At 49.2% G+C, this 19,610-nt stretch overlaps 7 protein-coding genes and 1 non-coding gene across 8 annotated transcripts; 3 read left to right on the plus strand and 5 right to left on the minus strand.

Moving 5' to 3' along the window:
* Positions 1 to 88: 88 nt before the first annotated feature.
* On the minus strand, positions 89 to 1,243 carry An01g01050 (uncharacterized protein; the record flags this gene model as incomplete). The annotated part of the gene is made up of 3 exons (XM_001388511.1): positions 89 to 382; positions 447 to 1,051; positions 1,111 to 1,243. The coding sequence occupies 3 exons, from the start codon at positions 1,241 to 1,243 to the stop codon at positions 89 to 91; spliced, it is 1,032 nt and encodes a 343-aa protein (XP_001388548.1).
* Positions 1,244 to 1,767: 524 nt separating this feature from the next.
* An01g01060 (uncharacterized protein) lies at positions 1,768 to 2,476 on the minus strand (the record flags this gene model as incomplete). Its single annotated transcript, XM_001388512.3, has 2 exons — positions 1,768 to 2,096; positions 2,176 to 2,476. 2 exons carry the CDS (start codon positions 2,474 to 2,476, stop codon positions 1,768 to 1,770), a joined length of 630 nt encoding a protein of 209 aa, XP_001388549.1.
* Positions 2,477 to 2,687: 211 nt separating this feature from the next.
* An01g01070 (uncharacterized protein) lies at positions 2,688 to 4,245 on the minus strand (the record flags this gene model as incomplete). The annotated part of the gene is made up of 3 exons (XM_059750932.1): positions 2,688 to 2,773; positions 2,911 to 3,737; positions 3,791 to 4,245. The coding sequence occupies 3 exons, from the start codon at positions 4,243 to 4,245 to the stop codon at positions 2,688 to 2,690; spliced, it is 1,368 nt and encodes a 455-aa protein (XP_059603050.1).
* Positions 4,246 to 5,798: 1,553 nt separating this feature from the next.
* On the plus strand, positions 5,799 to 6,784 carry An01g01080 (uncharacterized protein; the record flags this gene model as incomplete). The annotated part of the gene is made up of 4 exons (XM_001388514.1): positions 5,799 to 5,835; positions 5,916 to 6,229; positions 6,320 to 6,690; positions 6,748 to 6,784. 4 exons carry the CDS (start codon positions 5,799 to 5,801, stop codon positions 6,782 to 6,784), a joined length of 759 nt encoding a protein of 252 aa, XP_001388551.1.
* Positions 6,785 to 7,590: 806 nt separating this feature from the next.
* Positions 7,591 to 8,304, plus strand: An01g01090 (uncharacterized protein; the record flags this gene model as incomplete). The annotated part of the gene is made up of 4 exons (XM_001388515.3): positions 7,591 to 7,612; positions 7,681 to 7,707; positions 7,860 to 8,119; positions 8,185 to 8,304. 4 exons carry the CDS (start codon positions 7,591 to 7,593, stop codon positions 8,302 to 8,304), a joined length of 429 nt encoding a protein of 142 aa, XP_001388552.1.
* Positions 8,305 to 9,058: 754 nt separating this feature from the next.
* Positions 9,059 to 9,177, minus strand: 5S rRNA. The gene has a single exon (XR_009467998.1). It is a non-coding gene; the product is annotated as a 5S ribosomal RNA (ribosomal RNA).
* A 1,160-nt stretch (positions 9,178 to 10,337) lies between these two features.
* On the minus strand, positions 10,338 to 13,957 carry An01g01110 (uncharacterized protein; the record flags this gene model as incomplete). Its single annotated transcript, XM_059743624.1, has 2 exons — positions 10,338 to 13,277; positions 13,391 to 13,957. 2 exons carry the CDS (start codon positions 13,955 to 13,957, stop codon positions 10,338 to 10,340), a joined length of 3,507 nt encoding a protein of 1,168 aa, XP_059603051.1.
* Positions 13,958 to 14,763: 806 nt separating this feature from the next.
* An01g01120 (uncharacterized protein) lies at positions 14,764 to 19,533 on the plus strand (the record flags this gene model as incomplete). The annotated part of the gene is made up of 13 exons (XM_059743691.1): positions 14,764 to 14,883; positions 14,952 to 15,053; positions 15,748 to 16,099; positions 16,192 to 16,268; positions 16,867 to 16,874; positions 17,024 to 17,082; positions 17,161 to 17,315; positions 17,352 to 17,395; positions 17,481 to 17,593; positions 17,811 to 18,809; positions 19,199 to 19,254; positions 19,316 to 19,431; positions 19,509 to 19,533. 13 exons carry the CDS (start codon positions 14,764 to 14,766, stop codon positions 19,531 to 19,533), a joined length of 2,226 nt encoding a protein of 741 aa, XP_059603052.1.
* Positions 19,534 to 19,610: the final 77 nt, after the last annotated feature.

Consider the following 19,610-nt stretch of genomic DNA (forward strand, 5'->3'; position numbering starts at 1 on the left):
CGTCATGGCAGGCCCAAATGATTCGCGACATGCTCCGTAGGCAGCCTCAAGGTGATAACATAATCCCAGTAAACATCACCCAGCTTCTTCAATCACTCCCAGCCTCTTCCTCACCACCATCCGCTTCATCTTCAACATCCAGTTCCGGCAACGTGAACTGCGTACTAGGCCCAGCTTCGGCCTGCTGAGTATTCGCAGCCGACCGTCTAGCCCTCTGTGCAGCCGGATCAGACATAGTAATCGCGCGCTCACCAACGAATCGATCACCCGGCCACGCACTCTTGCACACAGGACAGCTTTCAGCCTGTTGCATACGAAAGAAATTCCGCATGCAGTGATCGTGCAATCGTCCGGTACAATCGCGGTCTCCGCATCGTTGGCCCTAAACACAATCACAGAATCATTAGCCAACAAGCCCGCATAGCAAGGAATACTCTCCAACTCACAGCAGTAATGATATCCCTACACGCAGCACAGAACTTAATCTTCCTAATCCCCTCATCATTATACGCCGCCACCAACCACCCCCTCAACTCCATCAACCCGCGCGGACTCAACCGATAATACCCCTTCCTGCTCTTCTCAAACCACCCCTGCTCGACAAGCTGCTTCAGCATCGTCTCCGCCTGCGTCATAGTCAACGACTGTGCCGCGCCTCCCTGCGTCGCTTGCTGCTGTGTTCCTGACTCCCGTCTATTTGCGTCCCCTGCACCAGCCTTGGCCAGCTGCAATGCCTGCATACTACTTATGACCATTGCTTCCTGGCGGCGGGTATTGTATGTGTCGAACATGGCGTCGAGGATGCGCTTCACGAAGGCGATTTCGTCGGCGGAGTATGTTGTTGCGAGCTGGGTGAGGGCGTCGCTGGTTGTGTTGACGAGGGCGTAGACTCGTTCCGGAGCTGGGGGAGGGTCATTGTTGTTGTTGATTTCAATCTGGGGTAGTATGCTCCGGATTTCGAGGTCGAAGGGGGATATGGCGCTGTTGGCGGCGGCGATGTAGGTTTGGAGGTCGTCTTCCGTTATGTCTTCTGGGGAAACTTGTTCGTCGTCTATATTGATCCGGATTTAGTTTGGTGTTTTGGTGTATGAGTAGAGTATAGAGGATTACCTCTGATGGAGAATATAGCAGCCAGAACGGGCTTTGCTTGTGTAAAGGTCATGGTGGACCGCGCCATGAAGGCTTGGAGAAATGCGCGGTTGCTGTCATCGTAGCGGTCGTGGTCTTCTGCGTATCGGGGCATTTTGTATGTAGGTTGGTTGGACTTTGAGGGAGAGGGTGTCGTAGGTTAAGTGGTTATATGGTGAGATTATGCATTGCGGTTTCTCTTGTAGATTGGAGGGAATTTGATGTCTCCTTTATGCGGGGAGTATATGAATAGATGGACCGGACAAAGAAATTGGATGCGACGGACGACGCGATGGACGCGCCGGCGGCCCCGCGTTTATTGGTTCTGGATGCCAAGACTGGAGGTTCTTTGTGTCGTCCAATGTTTATTTATGTCTTCGAGGATCGATTGGGATGTAAGTAGGTTCTAGCAGCATGGATTTTTATAGCAGAAACCATTATTAAAAATTAGTATCACTATAAGATAAGAATTGTTTCATTCCTTAACACAATCCAGAACCATATTGCGGATATCGCAAATGCAGTTGATATCATAGCGTAAAGAAACTAGAATAGAAATACAGCTGACAGATGATGGTCATTCTCCCCCAACGCCGCATATAGAACAACACAAAGGACAATCCAAATCACAGAGCCCTCCTAGTACCTCCTCCGGGTCGGCTCCGGACTAGGACTGCGGCTGACACTTCTCGCATCCCTGCCACGCTCCTTCAGCCACTTCTTCGTACTGAGACGAAGATCCCGATCCAATTCATTGCTGGGGTCCTTCCGATGAATGAAGTTGCAGAATCCACCACGTACACACCCCTCGCCGCTATTTAACCGACAACAAGCTTCTCGAAAATCTGTAACCGGTGATAATTCACAATATATAGGTCGTGCCGCGTACCACCGTGAATTCAAAGCGTCGCAGGCGGCCTGGGCATCTTCTTCGTATTTGAAGCGCGCGTAGACGTTTCCAATGAGGTCTATTAGAGAAGAAGCAACTCTATGTTAGCCTATATCTTACCACTATCCGGGGAAGGGATATGAATGGATGCGACGCACGGTCATTGTTGTTATCGCAGACAACCAATTCCTCCAACTCGCCGTACTTGCACATCTCGCACCACACATCCTCGTAGAAAGCATCAAAGTGGTTCTGTAGCTGACTGGGGTTCATCTTGCTCTTCGGGTCGTACGCGGGATTCTGGTACATGTTCGGCATCAGGATCGTCTGAGAGTATGACGGCTTAACGTGCTTTCGAGAGCAGCGGTCGCCATGTCTGCAAGCTCCGATTTTGTAGTAGAAGGAGCAGTTGACCTTGTCCTGCTCTGTACCGAAGATGGAGGCGAGATAGTTGGCCATGGTGGAACGTGTTGCGCCAAGCTCGGTTCGCGGAGAAGGACTGCTGAACGGTAATAAGATATGAATATAGGTGGAAAGGTCGAGGATCTAGAGGAGATGAAGAGTACGCGAAGGCTGCAACAGCGCAGAGCAAATACGTTAGCACGACGTGGTTTCCCCAGCTCTTGATTGCAGATTCTGGAGAGCTTCGATCTCGTGGCGGCCGCGCTGACTAATCTCGGAGAAGCTTCTGGTGCCTGAGGCGTCCATCTTCAGCATGTACCTTACTCAGCTCTTTCTTCGTAGTGAACTTTTGGGCTAGATTGCTATTGGTGTATAGTCTATATGTTAGGGGAACAGTCTAAGTTATTATTCTATTGAGGAAAGTTAACTGATCTAAGCGGTTTGATGATGCAAAGCCGACTATATACGTTCCAAGCCTCTACGGGTCACACCCAGCCCGCTGATATCTACTGCAGGCTGAACCCCTTCCACCAGATCGGCAATAACCTTTCCAGTTCCAAGAGCAAGCGAGATGCCCCAAGGACCGTGGCCCGAAGCGACAAATACCCCACCCTTCCTGCTTCCTGTGGCGGTCTTGATGCCCTCTCCCAACAAGCTGTCGTCAATTCTCCCCACAAAAGGTGTGCCACGATCTGAAGCAGGACGGAAACAAAGGCCTTCACGGACTATCTTCAGGTCGTTCAGGTTCGGGGTTTCGTCACTTGATTCCGTTTTGCCCTCGGCAAGCTTCCCAAGCAGGCGAACAGACGCTGCCTTCAGTCTATCCATCTCCTTTTGGTCCACTGAATTATGGGAGTCGTCTGCTCGTTCCGGAAGTGGGATTGTCTTGGTATTCAAACCCGCAATGTAGATTTCTCTCCCTTCCCGAGAGAACAATTCCGGGCTAAAGCCGCAGGATGGTGGCCATGTCGTGAACAAAGCATGGGTCTCACCATGATACTTTTTCTGCTCGTGTTCCAGAGTATGTCTTGGGGAGTGAAGTACCAAAGAATACCCAGCGAGCGGATATATAGGGAGTGCAACTTTGGAGAACGGGAACAGGTCACGGAAGACCTGCGGTGTCCACGGTCCAGCGCAGACAACTAGATTCGTACAGGGGATAGTAGATTCGGATTTCGTATTCAAGTTCACAATTCTGACGCCGGTAATGGTACCGGCCTCATTCCTGACAAGTGATGAAGCCTTTGTTGGACAGTGGAGCTTGACACCTCGTGACGTGCAGCTGTCCATGAGGAACCTGCACAACCTCAAGGGATCACTAATGATAATCAGCATATTTGCTTCATTGCGCAAGAATTCAGTCGGCCTTACACTTGACCAGTCGTATCCTTATCACTGATCTGCTCTACCTTCGCCCCCTGCTGCTGCGTCAACCATTCTGGGACCTGAGGTTCCCCGTACTGGCTTGTGCCTGCAGCCGTCTCTGCGCGACTGGTACCTGCACGAAGCCAATCATCGCCACGAGCACCTCCTTTGTTGCTCACAGAGCCTAAGCTCAGCGCCACACCTTTCATATAACCCCATTTCTGCCGTCCTCCGTGCTCAGCAGCAAGGGACTCGTGTAAATTGAATGACAGCTCGCCCAATGGCGCGAGAGAAGGCGCAAACCAATCCTTAGCTAAGAAGCCAGCAGCATAGCCAGAGGCAGAGCAGAACAGCTCGGATGCCGATTCAATGACATGAATTTCTTCTTGCGGTTGACTTTGAGAGAGGTAATAGGCAATTGAGGAGCCAATGATACCTCCTCCAAGAATGACGGTTGGCATGTTGGAATTGGAGCTATGACTTGTCTGAGCGTTCTCGGGTAACAATGGCGCTCAAGTTCATAGAATCACAATGCAATTTCTGATGCGGATAGGGAATTTTGTCTCTCAGCACTGTCGTCTTGGGTCGCTGTCAAATTTATATAAATAGGAGTGGGTATCTCCAGAGCTCCAAACAAAAGTGGCGGGGTAGATCCGGGAAAGTCGATTCGATGAACAGAGTGGATCGCGCCCTTCGAATGATGATTTCCGGATGAGGTACCTACTACTACTTTGCACCCTGCTGCTGCATTTGCCCTTATCAACCGGTACCCTTCCCGAGTTGACCGGGCCGGTTGACCTTGTACCAACAAGCATCAGGATGTCCCTTGTTGATAATGTATCTTGGACCTCTGATAGAGCAACCAACCTTGCTCCCTTGCGTGATGTTGTTGCTCAGAGATAGCGTTCCGAACTCGGACACCCAGCCGATTCCGGAGGTCCAGACGTTTCCGGGTCTTCGTCCATCCCCTGACAATTAGCGGAATAAACGTTCTAAAGAAGAAATACGTGCTTATGAGATAACACTAGAATTCCTATAATCAATTTCTTGGTATCAGAAGCAGGGGTTGAGAGTTACTCTCGATTCGAGTGGTAGACCCATATGCACTACTAAGAGTACCGGGGAACGGCTTCCCCACGGACTTCATGATATTCAGTGGATTCGCTCCAGATCTCCAAGGTACTTGGCAAGGGTTCTAGAACTTTCCAATACATTTTCCTTGTAGGGAATGGCATTTAGACTCGAAGTACTCAGTAGACTTACGTTCATGAAAATGAATTGATCTCTGATATCCGCAGGGTATAGCCGTACCAGCTCCCATCTACGATGGCACTTCATATCTGTTGCTTTGATATTGACAACGCCATAAAAGTCGGTCAGTGGAATATAAATTCCGCACATAAACAAAGACTCAAGTTAATGATGATAATACTGAGCGCTATCCCTCTCCACCAACTCCACTCGACCAGCATATCTTTTCCGCGGAAAAGTCAAATCCTCGTGGTATGGTTACCCCGGAACCTAGATTTCTAATGAGTTGAAGTGATGTGACACGTTGTAAATCATACATGTATTAATCTAGGTGGACTATAACAGTCGAAACAATAAACATGGTGCCATATTAAGACACAGTTTTACATGAAGATATAGTATTAGCGGGTTCAGGATGTCTACGCTGCTAGGTAATGCAGTGATCTAGCGACATAAACCACCAGTCCAATGTTCCAGATGTTTGTCTTGTTATTGAAAGGGAATTATCGATTCTCATTGCTATATACCTACACCCTAATAATGGTGTGTTCATCCTACTGCTCGATCTTCAATATGGCGGATGAAACAGCGCGAGGAATTGCCGGCAAGCACCCCACGTTCCCCTCATTACATCACCCGCCAAAGCCGGCGATAACTCAACCTTATTCCCCTCTTCGTACAATTCAGCCACTATCGTTGTGCAACCAGACCATATAGTACCACAACCCTGTCCTACCATCTCCGCCGTACCAATCAAAGCACAATGTCCAAGACCATCATCGTTACCGGTGCCTCGAGAGGTAATCCTATCCAGCCCGTCCACGATTCCATTGCAAACTCAACTCTACGAGCAAGCCACTGATCAGGCACACACAATCAGGAATCGGCCTCGCCATCACGAAATACCTCCTCACGGCACCCCAATCCCACAATGTTGTCGTGATCGCCCGCAGCCGTGAACCTCTCGAGAAGCTTAAGGAGCAATACAGCAAGCAAGTCGAGGTGCTCAATGGCGACCTGGCTGACTTCTCCATCGGTCAGAAGGCCGTGGACCTGGCTCTCAGGTCCTTCGGTCGTCTGGACGGCATGGTCCTCAACCACGGCATGCTTGGACAAGTAGGCAAGGTCAAGGACGCGGATTTCGAGCAGTGGAAGCACGGATTCGACGTGAACTTTATCAGTCTTGTTGCTTTTGTGAGTACGAGTCTTTCAAACTTATGGCGGATAGCGGTACATGACTGGGACCTGGATAGCTGACGCATTGGGTGTTTGTTATCTGCTTAGATCAAGGCCGGTCTTCCCGCCCTCCGTGAATCCAAGGGAAAAATCATCTTCACTTCGTCGGGTGCTGCCGTCTCTGCCTACAGGGGCTGGGCTCTCTACGGTGCGACGAAGGCGGCCATGAACCATCTCGCCTTGAGCTTGGGAGAGGAAGAACCCGAGGTTACTACAATTTCGATCAGGCCTGGCATGGTTGACACCGAGATGCAGCGGGAGCTACGCGAGGACCATGCTACGACCTTGGAGCCGCAGATGCATGCCAAGTTTACGACGGTCCACAAGGAGGGCAAGCTCCTCAAGCCAGAGCAGCCGGGTCATGTTATGGCCAAGCTGGTTTTGGACGCTCCTAACGAGCTTACTGGGAAGTTCTTCACGTGAGTGATTTGGAAAATTTCTTCATTTCAGGCAAAAAAGCTAACAGGTATAACTAGGTGGAACGACAAGGCTCTGGAGGCATTCCAGGCGTAGATTACAACTAGATGATTCTTATGAAGACAGTCAGTATATACCGTCAACAAGACTCAATATAGAACGTATTGCAAGATAGAATACATAATCAGCCGAAAGATGAAAAGCAGGTTACATTTCGGAAGCATTAGGCGTTAACCTTCATACTTAGCATGGAATGTAATGTGATCATCATGTAAACAATTGTGGACGCATAGAAAAAATTATCACGCATACCTTACGGATATCCAAATGAGGTATTGTGTGGTCGCGTAAATTTGTTGTTTGAAAAATTGCACCTAGATTCTTTGAATAAGTCAGCAATGTACAATACAATGACTGATTGGCAAATTCCGATAGTGAGGAAATATTTCAGTGGTCCGTTTGGCTTGGACAGTGTACGTCACCATAGATGGTATGATAGGGGCGACAACGATGTTCATCATGATAATTGAAAGGAAGTGAAATGTGTGAAATACATACCATTGAAGTTAGTTCCTTGAAGAATTTCAAGAATTGAGCAAGCAAAACATGAAAAGTGAAGCCATTTTTCACTTTCTGTTGTGCGAAGAGCACTGCATGAGTGAAGAAATCATGAACCGAAAAAAAGCTGTGAACCGAGATTAAAAACCCCAGAGGCGGTATGTTTCTGCCGGGCGGTTCTTCCGTTCCGTGACGAGTCCCTCCGCGCCGGGATTTAATCGCAGCTATTTATACCAACCAGTTGCTCCCCGCGCACCGTCTCAATACATACTTTCGAATCTGGAGTCAACATCCACCAGTGTGCAGAACGCGCGTTTCGTATATTCCCTTCCTTGTCGCCCATCATGTCAGATCGCGAATTTAGTGGTAAGTTCTTTGCCAGATTACTTCCTGGCGCGATATTATGATGTCAAGCTAACTTGCGATTTTCCTAGCGAACGACGACTTGTCGCTACCTAAAGGTATGTCGCCTTCCGCCGTGTTGTCGCGTCGCATCGACTCCCCCACTTTTGAGGGCAGTGGGACTCGTCGCCCTTTGCTTTGCCTCCCTCGGACTCAGTATAAAATATAATCAAATATCCATCATATACTAAATCGCAAACCATACTCACAGCGACGGTCCAAAAGATCATCACCGAGATCCTACCTCCTTCATCCGGCCAGACATTCTCCAAAGATGCTCGCGATCTCCTCATGGAATGCTGCGTTGAATTCATCACTTTGATCTCTTCCGAAGCAAACGATATCAGTGAAAAGGAAGCCAAGAAGACCATCGCCTGCGAACATGTCGAGCGCGCCCTCCGTGATCTCGGTTTCAGCGACTACATCCCCGATGTCCTTGCTGTCGCGGAGGAACACAAAGAGCAGTTGAAGGTATGTGGCTGTTACCATTACCTCTTTTGTGGCATTGTCCGGCTAACATGGATCGGTTACACTAGTCGCGAGAGAAGAAGCAGAGCAAGATGGAGCAGAGCGGGTTGTCCGAGGAGGAGCTTCTACGGCAGCAACAGGAGTTGTTCCGCTCAGCTACTGAGAAGTATCACGCTGCTCCGGAGTGAAGGTTACGAGTTTAATATCCGGGAAGGCTAAAAAAGTAATGCGGTTAGTCTCATGCTGGTCATAGAGGGTCTGGTTCCGGAGTTCTTGAGACGTTTCCTACGACGGGGATTTGGAGTTCGGGTGGTTCTGGTATTATACGCTTTATACGCTTTGTGGGAAGGATTTTTATCACTATACTTTTTCTTCTATATTCTCCTGGCTGAGGCAGTCTTTCTGGTTCGTTATATTATTTATTGATGTGCATGGCGGTATAACGCAATCCTCTGATCAGAGGATATGGTTCATGTTCTAGTAGTGCTTATACCCATGGTAGTGACTATGGTTGACGTCCGGGAAATACCAACAGCGACAACGAAACATGGTATCTAGATATCTTGGCAGCATGATAGTTCGTCTAGGTGTATAGTTAAGAGGTTGCACGGAGTTATCCTGACCTAGTACCGCTTACATTCTAAGTTAATCGCTTCCTGCAAGTCTGTTTGCTTATTCTTTTTCTGAAAACGTAGATCAGAAATAATCGGTACAATATGTCCATCCGATCGCTTTTGCGTTTCCGGATCTTTATAGTATATCCTTATCCCGACTCACTGTGAGATGAATTAAACACAACTACTTCCTGCTTTCAGCCAACCATGGTCTTCGTACTGACTAGCGGCGCACCGTGACTACACTTCTTCTGGCTACAAAAAAAATAAAAACAAGGAGCATACTGACTATGCTAGCAGCAGTTGAGAGGGAAAAAAGAAACGAAAAACATACAACAGAAGGGATTCGCTGGTGGTCACCCACCCAACTACTAACCTCCCGGCGTGTGGCTTAAGTACGGCTGAGCGGACGGGAAGCCCTGTTTTCCACACCCTGTGGTCGTATGTACCAGACCTTTCTATGCAAAGGGTTATAACGTACTCTATTGTATGTTTAAAATCCACTTAATTGGCGCCTTCTTGTCCGCGGGTCGCCAACGACGAAGAAGTCCAGAAGAGGTGTTGGAGGTCTTATGGTGCGGGTTAGCTGGTTACTGCGCGAGCTGGGGTGTATGCAGACGATTAGTATCTGCTTCGAGAGCAGTTATTCACTCAGGGGTTGTACTAGTTTCTAGTACTGAGTACTAGTAGTACTATATGATGATGGCTGGGGTTTATCCTCGGGATCATACACCCGTGATATATATATGGGTAGGGCATCCATTCCTAGTCAAGAACTATTTCTCTTGATTCGCTTCGACATTGGGGAAGAAAAATAATATTCCCCTAATTATAGTCAACAACAAGGAAAAAGCACAGAAACAATGAAAATAATACTTATCGCGACTGTCTGCTTCAAAAGCAGAGAAATATGGTTCTCCATGCTGTCACAGGTACGTGAACACCGCCTGCGGAGTGAATCAATTTGCCCGGAATATCCTTATTCGGCCAAGTTCTTCTCCACCTTACCATCTATGCCTTCTCGAGACAGCCAAATCACACCATGTGATACGACATGCAAAGGCCTGGATAATAAAGGAACCCAAGTGTGCTGTCATGCAGGAATGTTCACCATGCCGTTTACACTCGTGATTGACAAATCGTTGACACCTGCCAATTCATGAAGCACTACTCCAACTCCCACCCCCTCGCCTCCTGCATCGTGGCATACCAATGCTTCACATAATTCAGGCCCGTGTGGGGTCCATATGGCTCAGCTTCCCATGGCGGGATTGGGGCAGCAAGCCCCGTCTCTTGTAAACATGACACCTGCAGCTCGTCCAGACTGCCTCCGCGGTCATAGATGCTGCCATCTGTCACAAGGCTCCGCATATCTGCCCTCAACTCTTCTGTTTCCAGAGTACAGACCATACCATCTGTATCGAGCAAAACACCATATCCGTTGCGTGCACCCTCCAACGTCACCAGTTTTCGACGGACATCCATCGCAACCCGCTCAGCGGGTCGAGTGAGAGGATCGCCCAATCCACCACCTCCCCATGTTACCCATTCCAACAAATCCCCCGGACTAACACGCACATGGTCGCATTTTGACGGCAGGACCTCCATCACTGGACGATCGGCACCGCGAGGATACCGATACAAGATCTTCCGCGAACGTTGTCCCGGCTTCCCCCCTTTGAGACCCCATGGTTCGTGAACCACCGATCATCATGCAGGCTGATCTCTCCTTTCGCCAGGAATCGATACAGGGTTCGTTGCGCATTGCCTCCTCGGAAGTATCCCGGGCCACCACTGTCTGCGACACTTTCGTTCGCCTCAATCCGAAGGGGGTAATTCAGCTCGATGCTCTCCGTTGGAATCGACTTGATGGCGGGGAACAAGCAATGACAGTCCAGTCCGTCGCCTGCTGCGCGGGCCGGAACCCCACCAAATCCAATCTGATATAGTTGATACCATTCTCCAGAGGGATAGTATCCGGAGTAGAAGAAATGGGGCGAGTCGCTGAATCCAGCTGCCGCTACATAGGCTTCGTTCTTCTGCCCGATCAGCGCTTGGATCACGTCCATGGTTCGACCTAGGAAGTGAGTGCGACAGGAAATTGCAGCAGGGCGGACTGGCTTTAGAACGGTGCCCTCGGGGATACGCACTTCAATGAGGTCGTGGAACCCGTTGTTGATGACGGTTCCCGGGGCGGCAGCGGCAATGAGGTAGTATCCGACGAGCATCTTGAACATGGTCTCGGAGAGGTAAAAGTTGATGCTGTGCTCGCTCTGGGGCGAAGTACCACTCCAGTCGAACTTTAACCCTCCCGCACTGGTCTTCTGCATTGAGCATGTTACGGCCCAGGGTCCAACGCCGTGGCCGTCGTCATCGACAAAGTCGGTAAATGTGCTGAGTTGATCGTCGAACTGACGCTCTACAATCTTGGCTAGACCCGTTCGATTCCGAAGTAGGAGCTCCTGACAGGCAGCTAGATACACCTCGGTTCCGAAGCGGGTGGCCAGCTCGGAGATGCGCGTTGCTGCCATGCGACATGCCGTCACCAGAGCCGTCAGATCCGATCGATACCATGCCGGTTGACGGGAGTTTCGACATAGCAGATCGACTAGGTCACTGTTCATCACCCCTCGGGAGTAGAGCTTGATACATGGAATCTGGACTCCATCGTCATAGATGGAGGTGGCGTTGATGGACAGGCTTCCCGGAACCATGCCGCCGACATCGGTCAGGTGTCCAAATTGAGAAGCCCAGCCGATCAACCGATGTTCATGAAAGATGGGAAGGATGATAATCACATCGTTCAAGTGACTGACAGCCCCTTTGACCATGTATGTGTCATTGGTAATGAACACATCGCCTTCTTCGATACTTCCCGTCCACACCTCAAGGAACTCCTTGATGAAGCTGCCGAATTGGCCTACGAGCATCTTGCCCTCTGCAGTTGTGATGACATTGAATTCGTCTTGCTGTTCGCGGATAGCAGGGGACATGCTGCAGCGAAGCATCAATTTGTCCATTTCGCCACGGATGCATGCCAGTGAAGAGGCTACCAGAGTTGCGATGAGCGGGTTACTGTGCATCAAGTCTGCTGCTGAGTCTGAGGTATGCTGCGTCGTTGGGGATGGTTGCTTTGCAATCGGCTGGATGAGAATATTGCCGAGCCGATCGATCTCACCTGAATAGCCTGGAAGAATCAGTGTGTTGCTGTCCATTTCCGTGATGATGCAGGGTCCTGTAACCCGGATGCCTTCGAGCGTGATCTTCTCTCGCTCCCACACCGTCGCTACCTGTTCTTGGCCCTCGATGATAATAATCTGCGTGCCAATGACGGCCGAGGATGTAGGCTCGCTAGATTCCGCTTTAGGGACTACTGGCAGCTCCACATCTGAGGAGCCGTCCACGAGGGTTACGCCGATACGCATCAGCTCGAGTTCAAAGTCGGGAAGACAATAGCCAAATTGCTGTTGATGCTTTTTGTTGAATGCGTCTTGTAAAACGCAACGCCAAGCCTGATCATCTAGTTGGATTTCGTCGGGCAAGAGGTTGATGGTGATGGTTAGAGCCTGTCCTTTGTATCGGACATCGACCTCGTACGTGGCAACCAATGGCATAGGCCAGTCTGAACCACAAGACTCTCGCATTATCTGTTCGCAGTGTTTTTCCAGTTCATCCACCTGACGTTGCAGTTCCTCCGACGAGGTATCTCTCACAAGCCGAGTAAAGGTCACGGACTGCTCATGACTCAACTTGGTTGTCAGATCGCCCTGTGCACACAGAATGCCTGGAGACGGAGGGACAATGACGGGCCACGCGCCTAGAAGCTTTCCTACAGCATTGGCATGCAGGGGTCCAGCACCACCAAAGGCAACGAGTGCAAAGTCTCTTGGATCATATCCCTGTTCAACAGAGACCAATCGAACAGCACCATACATTGTTTCATTGACAATGTTAATTATGTTCTCTGCCGTTTGTCTGAGAGGAAGATCCATTGCCGTGGCAAGCTTCTGAATCGCGGTCTTTGCTGCCTCGGTATCCAAGCAGAATTCACCATCCAATAGAGTATGAGGCAAATATCCCAAGACGAGATTTGCATCGGTGACCGTCGCTTCTGTTCCCCCTTTTCCATAACAGGCTGGACCTGGTGCTGCCCCAGCACTCTCTGGCCCAACCCGCAAGGTCTCAGTGAGCTCCATATATGTCGCGATTGAGCCACCTCCAGCACCAACGGTATGAATATCTACGGCCGGTGCACGAACTGTTAGGGTATCGACAACAGTATCTCGACGGATACGTGGCTTCCCATCCAAAATGAGCGCACAGTCCGTCGAAGTCCCTCCCATGTCGAGAGTAATGAGGTTTTTGTACGGGGTGCTTCGAGCGACCGCATCAGCCACTCCTTTGGCTCCTCCAGCCGGTCCAGACATCAAGATATTCACGGGGAATTTCCCAGCCAGGCCGACACTCGTCAAGCCACCATCACTCTTCAACACCCGAATCGCCTCGGTCTCCGACGCCAACTGCTCGGACAGCTCGCGCAGATAATTCTGCATCACCGGCTTCACCAAAGCATTGTACACGTCGTGACTGTTCGCTCATACTCGCCCACCTCCCGCAACACTTCACTCGAGCAATTGACCGACACCCCCGGCCCACATACCTCTCGAATTATCTTCGCAACAGCCTCCTCATGAGCAGGATTTTTATACGAACTCAGCAACGAAACTGCCACCGCCTCAGGCCTCTCCCGCTCCATCAACTCTAGCAAATCCCCCTTCAGCCTCTCGCCATCCACCTCCACCACCGTCTCCCCACTAACCGACATTCTCTCCGCACACTGAACCACCCTCTCCAGCGGCACCGGCGGCTCAGGAGGGGTGTAATAAAGCCACGCTCCAAGGCCCCCAGGAATCTGCGAGCGCCTCACAGCCAGAATATCTTTATGCCCAGCCGTGACCACCAGGGCAGTCCGCGCCCCTTTGCCTTCTAACACGGCATTCGTCGCCGTGGTGGTACCATGATGAATGAACCTAAATGTCCCATCCCAGTTATACCGCTCCTTGAGAACCCGTCGCACTTTCGCGATCCCGTGTCTAATCCCGATCGTTTGGTTGGGCGTGGTGGGGACTTTGGCGCGGACTGTCTCCCCGTTCGGAGTGAAGACGCACACGTCAGTGAAGGTACCGCCGACGTCGACTCCAAGGCGGAATTCGTTGGTCGATGCCATGATTTGAACCAATTCGACAGTCGTTGTCTAGATGATGTCGTAAATGTAGGGAGTTAGGGAGTTAATAGGAGTTGGGAATGGGCATAAGCATAGGCAGCTTATCTCAACTCATGAGGGGTATGTCGAGATCGGCGGAATAGTCATCTCTTGGCTGCAGATACGTGTGCCGTGTATGATGTATTCAGGACTTTGATGGGTTCAACGGACCGGTTTCTTGAATGTCGGATGTACTTATTGACGAATAGGGTCGATGGTAAGCATGCATAAGTCTCGGAATTAAGCTACTTTATAAGGTAAGGTGCCGCAATGTAGATCGTTACCGCTGCTAGAGACCTTAACAGGACCATGCGGCTTAGATAGAGAGGGTATGAAAGTAGTTTCGCATATCATCTCTTATCTATGAAGGGACTGCGCTTTTCGACCAGTCGATGAAAATATGTTCTGGCCCGGGATGCAAACAACCCTCACTCTTTCCCAGGTTGTAGATCCTTGCTAACTCGAGGACATCATAGAAACCTTAACGAAATTAGCTTATAAAGTTACACTAAACTCTCTATAAAAATAATCCCAAGGAAGGGAATAGAGCATTCGACCACAGAGTGTGGTCACCATCATTCAAGATCGTTAGTATCCTAGAGTTTCTGGTGCTAAACGCTTCTATACTTCTATCGTATTGGATATCCAGTAGGAATTTTCACTCGTCTCCACCAGCAGTCGTAAATCTGGAACTGTAATTTCTCGAGTGCATCGTTGCAATTCCCCCGATAGTAAAACAAGTCTTCCTGGTTTACCCTACGCCCCGAGTCATGTCAGTCCGGAAGCGAGAAATGCAAGTCAGCGATGTGAAGCCCACTTCTCGTCCATTCAGTTCTCAACACTCCAGCCGTCGAAACTCATTCCCTCCGATCTCGGCAGACCCTTTCAACGTACGTGACTTGCTCAGAGCGGTGGACCAGAGAGCCCTGCTCAAGCCTTTATACCTGACGATCAAAAGGATCCGACTAAGGATCGTATCATTAAACTGGAATCCCCGATTCGAAGTCAGGAAAAGGTTACCTTGGTAATATTTCCGGAGAAAAAAGGTCGCCAGACAAATGTGAGTATCTTCTTAAGATGTGTGCTGTTTATGAATATATCATCCTTTTCCAAGAGAAGTACGGCTTTGGAGTGGTCAGTAACTTTGAATATAGCCTCGAGTTGTTGTTCGAGCGCATTGGAATTGCCGTGGTCAACAAAAAGCTCACCTGCAGAGATCCGAGGAAGTCAGCGAGGTCACAATTAGCGTCATGTGTGGCTCTTATTGAATATAGTTAGGGGCAGCTTGATATATTCTGCTGTTGCTTCAACTGTAGATGTCTTCCCGATACCAGTTGGCCAATAGTATGGGTTAAAATAGAAATATTGTTATGCGAACAATAAAGTCAACTCGCTAGTATATTTACAAAATTATTGAGCCCTTGCCCTTATCCGTCAATCATGTCGTCGAAGAACACTGTCGGTATCAGACCCAAGCGGGTCTTTGCCATGGATAAGACGAGTATCTTGTTCTCAGCCGGAATTTGCAGGAAGTCAACTGATTCAGTCGACCAGTCCTGCTGCAACATCGAGGAGAGATGCCACGAGATAGCTGCATATGCGTGCTCGAGGTGGTCGATGCGCAGGCGGAGATCCGCACGTGCCGATTCGAGGTCGGAGCCAATGTCCTTGTTGCCTGCATAGCTCTCAAGCTCAGGGAGGAAATGAAAAAAAAAAAAAAAAAAAAAAAAAAAAAAAAAAAAAAAAAAAAAAAGATATTTTGTTCGATCTATTTCATCCCGGTTCTAAATGGTATGCTAGTGGAAAGAGCTCCCACCCTGTGCACTCTCGAGTGTGACATTTCTCAAATTCGACTACTTTTGTTAAACCAATTTGCAATGGATGCTATCCAGCAATTTCTCTACGTATTCCCTGAGCCAGCTCCACACAAGGGCACCGAGCCTGTCGAGGAGCTATGTTTAGGCTTGCCACGCACAGGGATCGAATCGCTAAGCGTGGGTTTACAAAAACTAGGCCTTGACACGTACCATGGTTGGGACCTGGTCTTCGAGCCTCATGGCCGCAAGTTACAATGTTGCCACGAACTAGTGAAACGGAATCACCACGGTACGCGCGACGGCGACATGCAGGTCAGCAGCGCCGAGTTCGACCGTCTCATAGGCGACAGGCTGTGATTGACTCCCTGTCCATGCTGTTAGCCCCAGAACTATTGGTCGCTTACCCCGGTGCTAAAGTGATCCTCAACGGACGTCGTGACGTGTCACAGATCGTTCGTGTAAGCCCGTAGCCCTGTACTTAGCGAGTCCTCTTGTGGAGGCTATTGCGGCCGGCCGTGTCAACCAGCACGGTCGTCTCAGCTGCTTGTCCGCTGCCGTTCCGTTAGTTGGCTGTCGTACTCGGTTACGGAGCAGCTTGTAGAAGAGGTAGTAGGGTTGTGCGGCGTTAAGAGAGATGGGTGGGTGGGTGGGTGGCGTAGGGGGGTACAGCCGCATTCCAGTGTCCGGCGCGAGGCTGTCGTCGGGGTCGGGGAGGAGAGCTGGGGCGGCAGCCTTGTGGTACTAGCCAAGTCACCTGGCGCAGGCTGGTGTGATCTGGTGGCAGGGACGGACGGATTCCGGAGAACACAACGTGGCTGAATGATTTAGTTGGGGGATCTACCCAGAGGGTTGGCCTTTGAACATTCAAGCTCAAATGCTGAGACGTTTTAAATGTAGATTTAAAACAAATTTCACTCCCTAAAACTCGAACCTGACTGAGATGCCATTGACCCGTCACCTTCCAAGGATCGCGACATCTTTCACACTAGGCATTGATTACCTACGACGCTAGTATTTGTTTGTTTTGCTCTTACAGGACGCTAGCTAACTGTCTAGCTAGCTAGGTACCTAGTATAGTGGGGACTGTTCGAGTTCAAGTGTCCCATGTCCGCGAATCATAGAGGGCAGGACCACGCACGGGCACAGTAGTGGGAGATGGAGAGGGAGACCTAGAGCAGGTGGCCTGATATGTGAATCTACGCCCAGGTGCTAGATACGCCTTAGTACTCCGCGCACTGATTAGCATTGTATCCATTGCATACACCTGCCCAGGTGGGTAGTATCACACCGCTAGCCCTTTAACACTAGTTCAAATTTTAGAGAGCCTCTGTCAGAGTATCCCCCATATAGTTACTTCACCCACTGGAATGTATCCCAATGTTGAACCCCAAAACTTTGAAGACTGGGACCAGGGGAACTTTCAAGGTTGTGGAAATTGTGCCGGTGTGGAGCCCGAGCATCCTTCGGTGGATCTATGTATAATTGTATTTTACTTCTCTACATATGTATGCAAGTGAGTTCTTTTTATTGGACAATCATAGCTTGCGTTTGTCGGAGATATCGCAATAACGACAATACCGTATGGGTACGTCACATACTGGAGCCTCTTCCAAGGTTCTCCACTACACTAGGTACCCCGGGTCCTGAGTCCTTTAAAATCCATCTCATAGACCAGGTCCGTTTGGTGCTCTTCTACTCTCACATCCCTCAGAATTCACAGCTGAATCAATCTTTGAGTTGGACCATCCAAAATCATGCCATTTGTGCAGACTAAGCCCGGCCAGTACGACCGGCCATTGGATGACCTGGAAATCTTCCATCGAACCATCGGCGCCACGGGGGCCTGTTTCCAAAAGGAACATATTTCACCATTAGTACTCTTAAGCTTCGAAATAAGCCCGAGATACCCGATTTGAAACAAGCGTGGAAGGCTCTGCGGCACCTCCATCCACGACTCGCAAGCGTTATCGACGAGACAGGTACTCTATGCAGATATACAGTGCCTACTCCAGAAGATATTGATCAATGGCTCGAGGAGACTTTTATCGTCCACCCAGAAGCTGAATACAATGTCACTTCCGCTGAGAAATTGGCTCTTAGTCTTCCCCCCTCTCCGTTTTTCAAACTCCATTGGGTCCCTGCATCGCGAGAGCTTATCTTCCGGACACCGCATTGGCGCACAGATGGAGCGGGTTTGATGATGTTGCAAGATGCTTTCTTGACACTTCTGTCCTCACCAGCCGAAGAAATCAATTTTGATGGATCTGAAATCTCGCGTCTTCCTCCGACAATGAATGAGTTGTTTTGTTCTGGTTTTGAGGCTACAGAAGAGACTAAAAAGGCGTTTGATGGCGAGTGGCAAGCGGTTTTTGATCCCAGCCTGAAGCCACTGAGTTGGGTCAAACACGCTTTGCCTGGCACAATCCCAGGATCGACAGTTCGGCTCAGCCACAAATTCTCTAAAGATGAGACTAAGCAGCTTATCACTGAGATCAAGAAACGCGGGATTACCGTTACGAATGGTATGGCGAGTGCTTTCATGGTTACAGCAGCCAATCATGCGACCCCCGCAGATGGCCGCTTTATTTTATTGAACCCTTTCAATGTGCGGAGATATCTCCCAGCCCCTTGGAATGGCACAGCGGGTGCAGGTGCTACGTACCATACAGGTCGACTGCAGAGTTTCAACCTAGAAGACGGGAAGGATTACGAGTCTGCTTGTCGGGCCGTGACCGAATTCTATAATCGGGGCATTAAAGATGCATTCAGCTTTATGCCGTTGCTTATCCAAGCTGCTACTTCTTTGGTGGACACTCCCGCTGAGGTTGCCAATTCAGGAAATGGGTCAGCATCTGTAGATCTGAGCCAGCTTGGCCTCGTTGACGATCTACTTCAGACGCGTTACGAAGGGCCAAGATATACGCTCGAGATTGAGGACTGGTGGACGGGTGTTGAATTTGTGACCAAGAAACTGCAAGGATATACATGGACTCGTGATGGTCAGCTACACCTCACTCTTCATTTCAATGAAGCATTCTATCCATCCGAGGCTATTGAGAAATTCCTTGAAGAGTGGAGGTCAATTGTTGTCAAGGAATTTCTTCATCAATGAGTATCACGGTCAATACTTGAATACTGCATGTGGAGGGATATTTGAAAGCTCTGCCAAGTTTATGCTGCTTCATAGGTTTATCTTAGCACATGATTTTCTAGTCATAAAGAGGAATTGAATAGGCAACAAACTGGTGGCTAAGGAACAAGAAACAAGACGGTTAAAAGCGGCCATCGGGCAAATGCAATTCTTTGGTGTTTACTACCGGCAGTATGAGTAGGAAGTCCGATTAGATCATGTATTACAGTATTAGCTTATCTAATATATCTTGTATAGTTAACGTTAAAGCTGTATATATAGCATTAGATAGCTTGTTTAACTTTGCTATGCAGGTAATTATCAATTCTAAATATTATAAAAACATATAAATCTTATCCAGAATATCGTATATAGATATCCTATATGTTAGAGGCACAAGCGCGACCCGGGAGGGGAGAATCGAGTCACATGACCAAAGCCGTGTCATGTGACCCCCTACTTCGCACCTCGCTGGAGTTCAAAGCAGAACGGTAGCTAGCACCTTCGCATACAATCAACCTTATCACGTCTCCTATCCATCCCCTAACACTATATAACTAAAATACAGATATATATTGACATTAAGAAAATAAGTGAAATTATACTTATCTATATAATTTTTATATATAAATAAATAGCTTATAGTCTAGTAATAATCAGTATCTACGGA

Source organism: Aspergillus niger, assembly GCF_000002855.4.
Source record: "Aspergillus niger supercontig An01".
NCBI lineage: Eukaryota > Fungi > Ascomycota > Eurotiomycetes > Eurotiales > Aspergillaceae > Aspergillus > Aspergillus niger.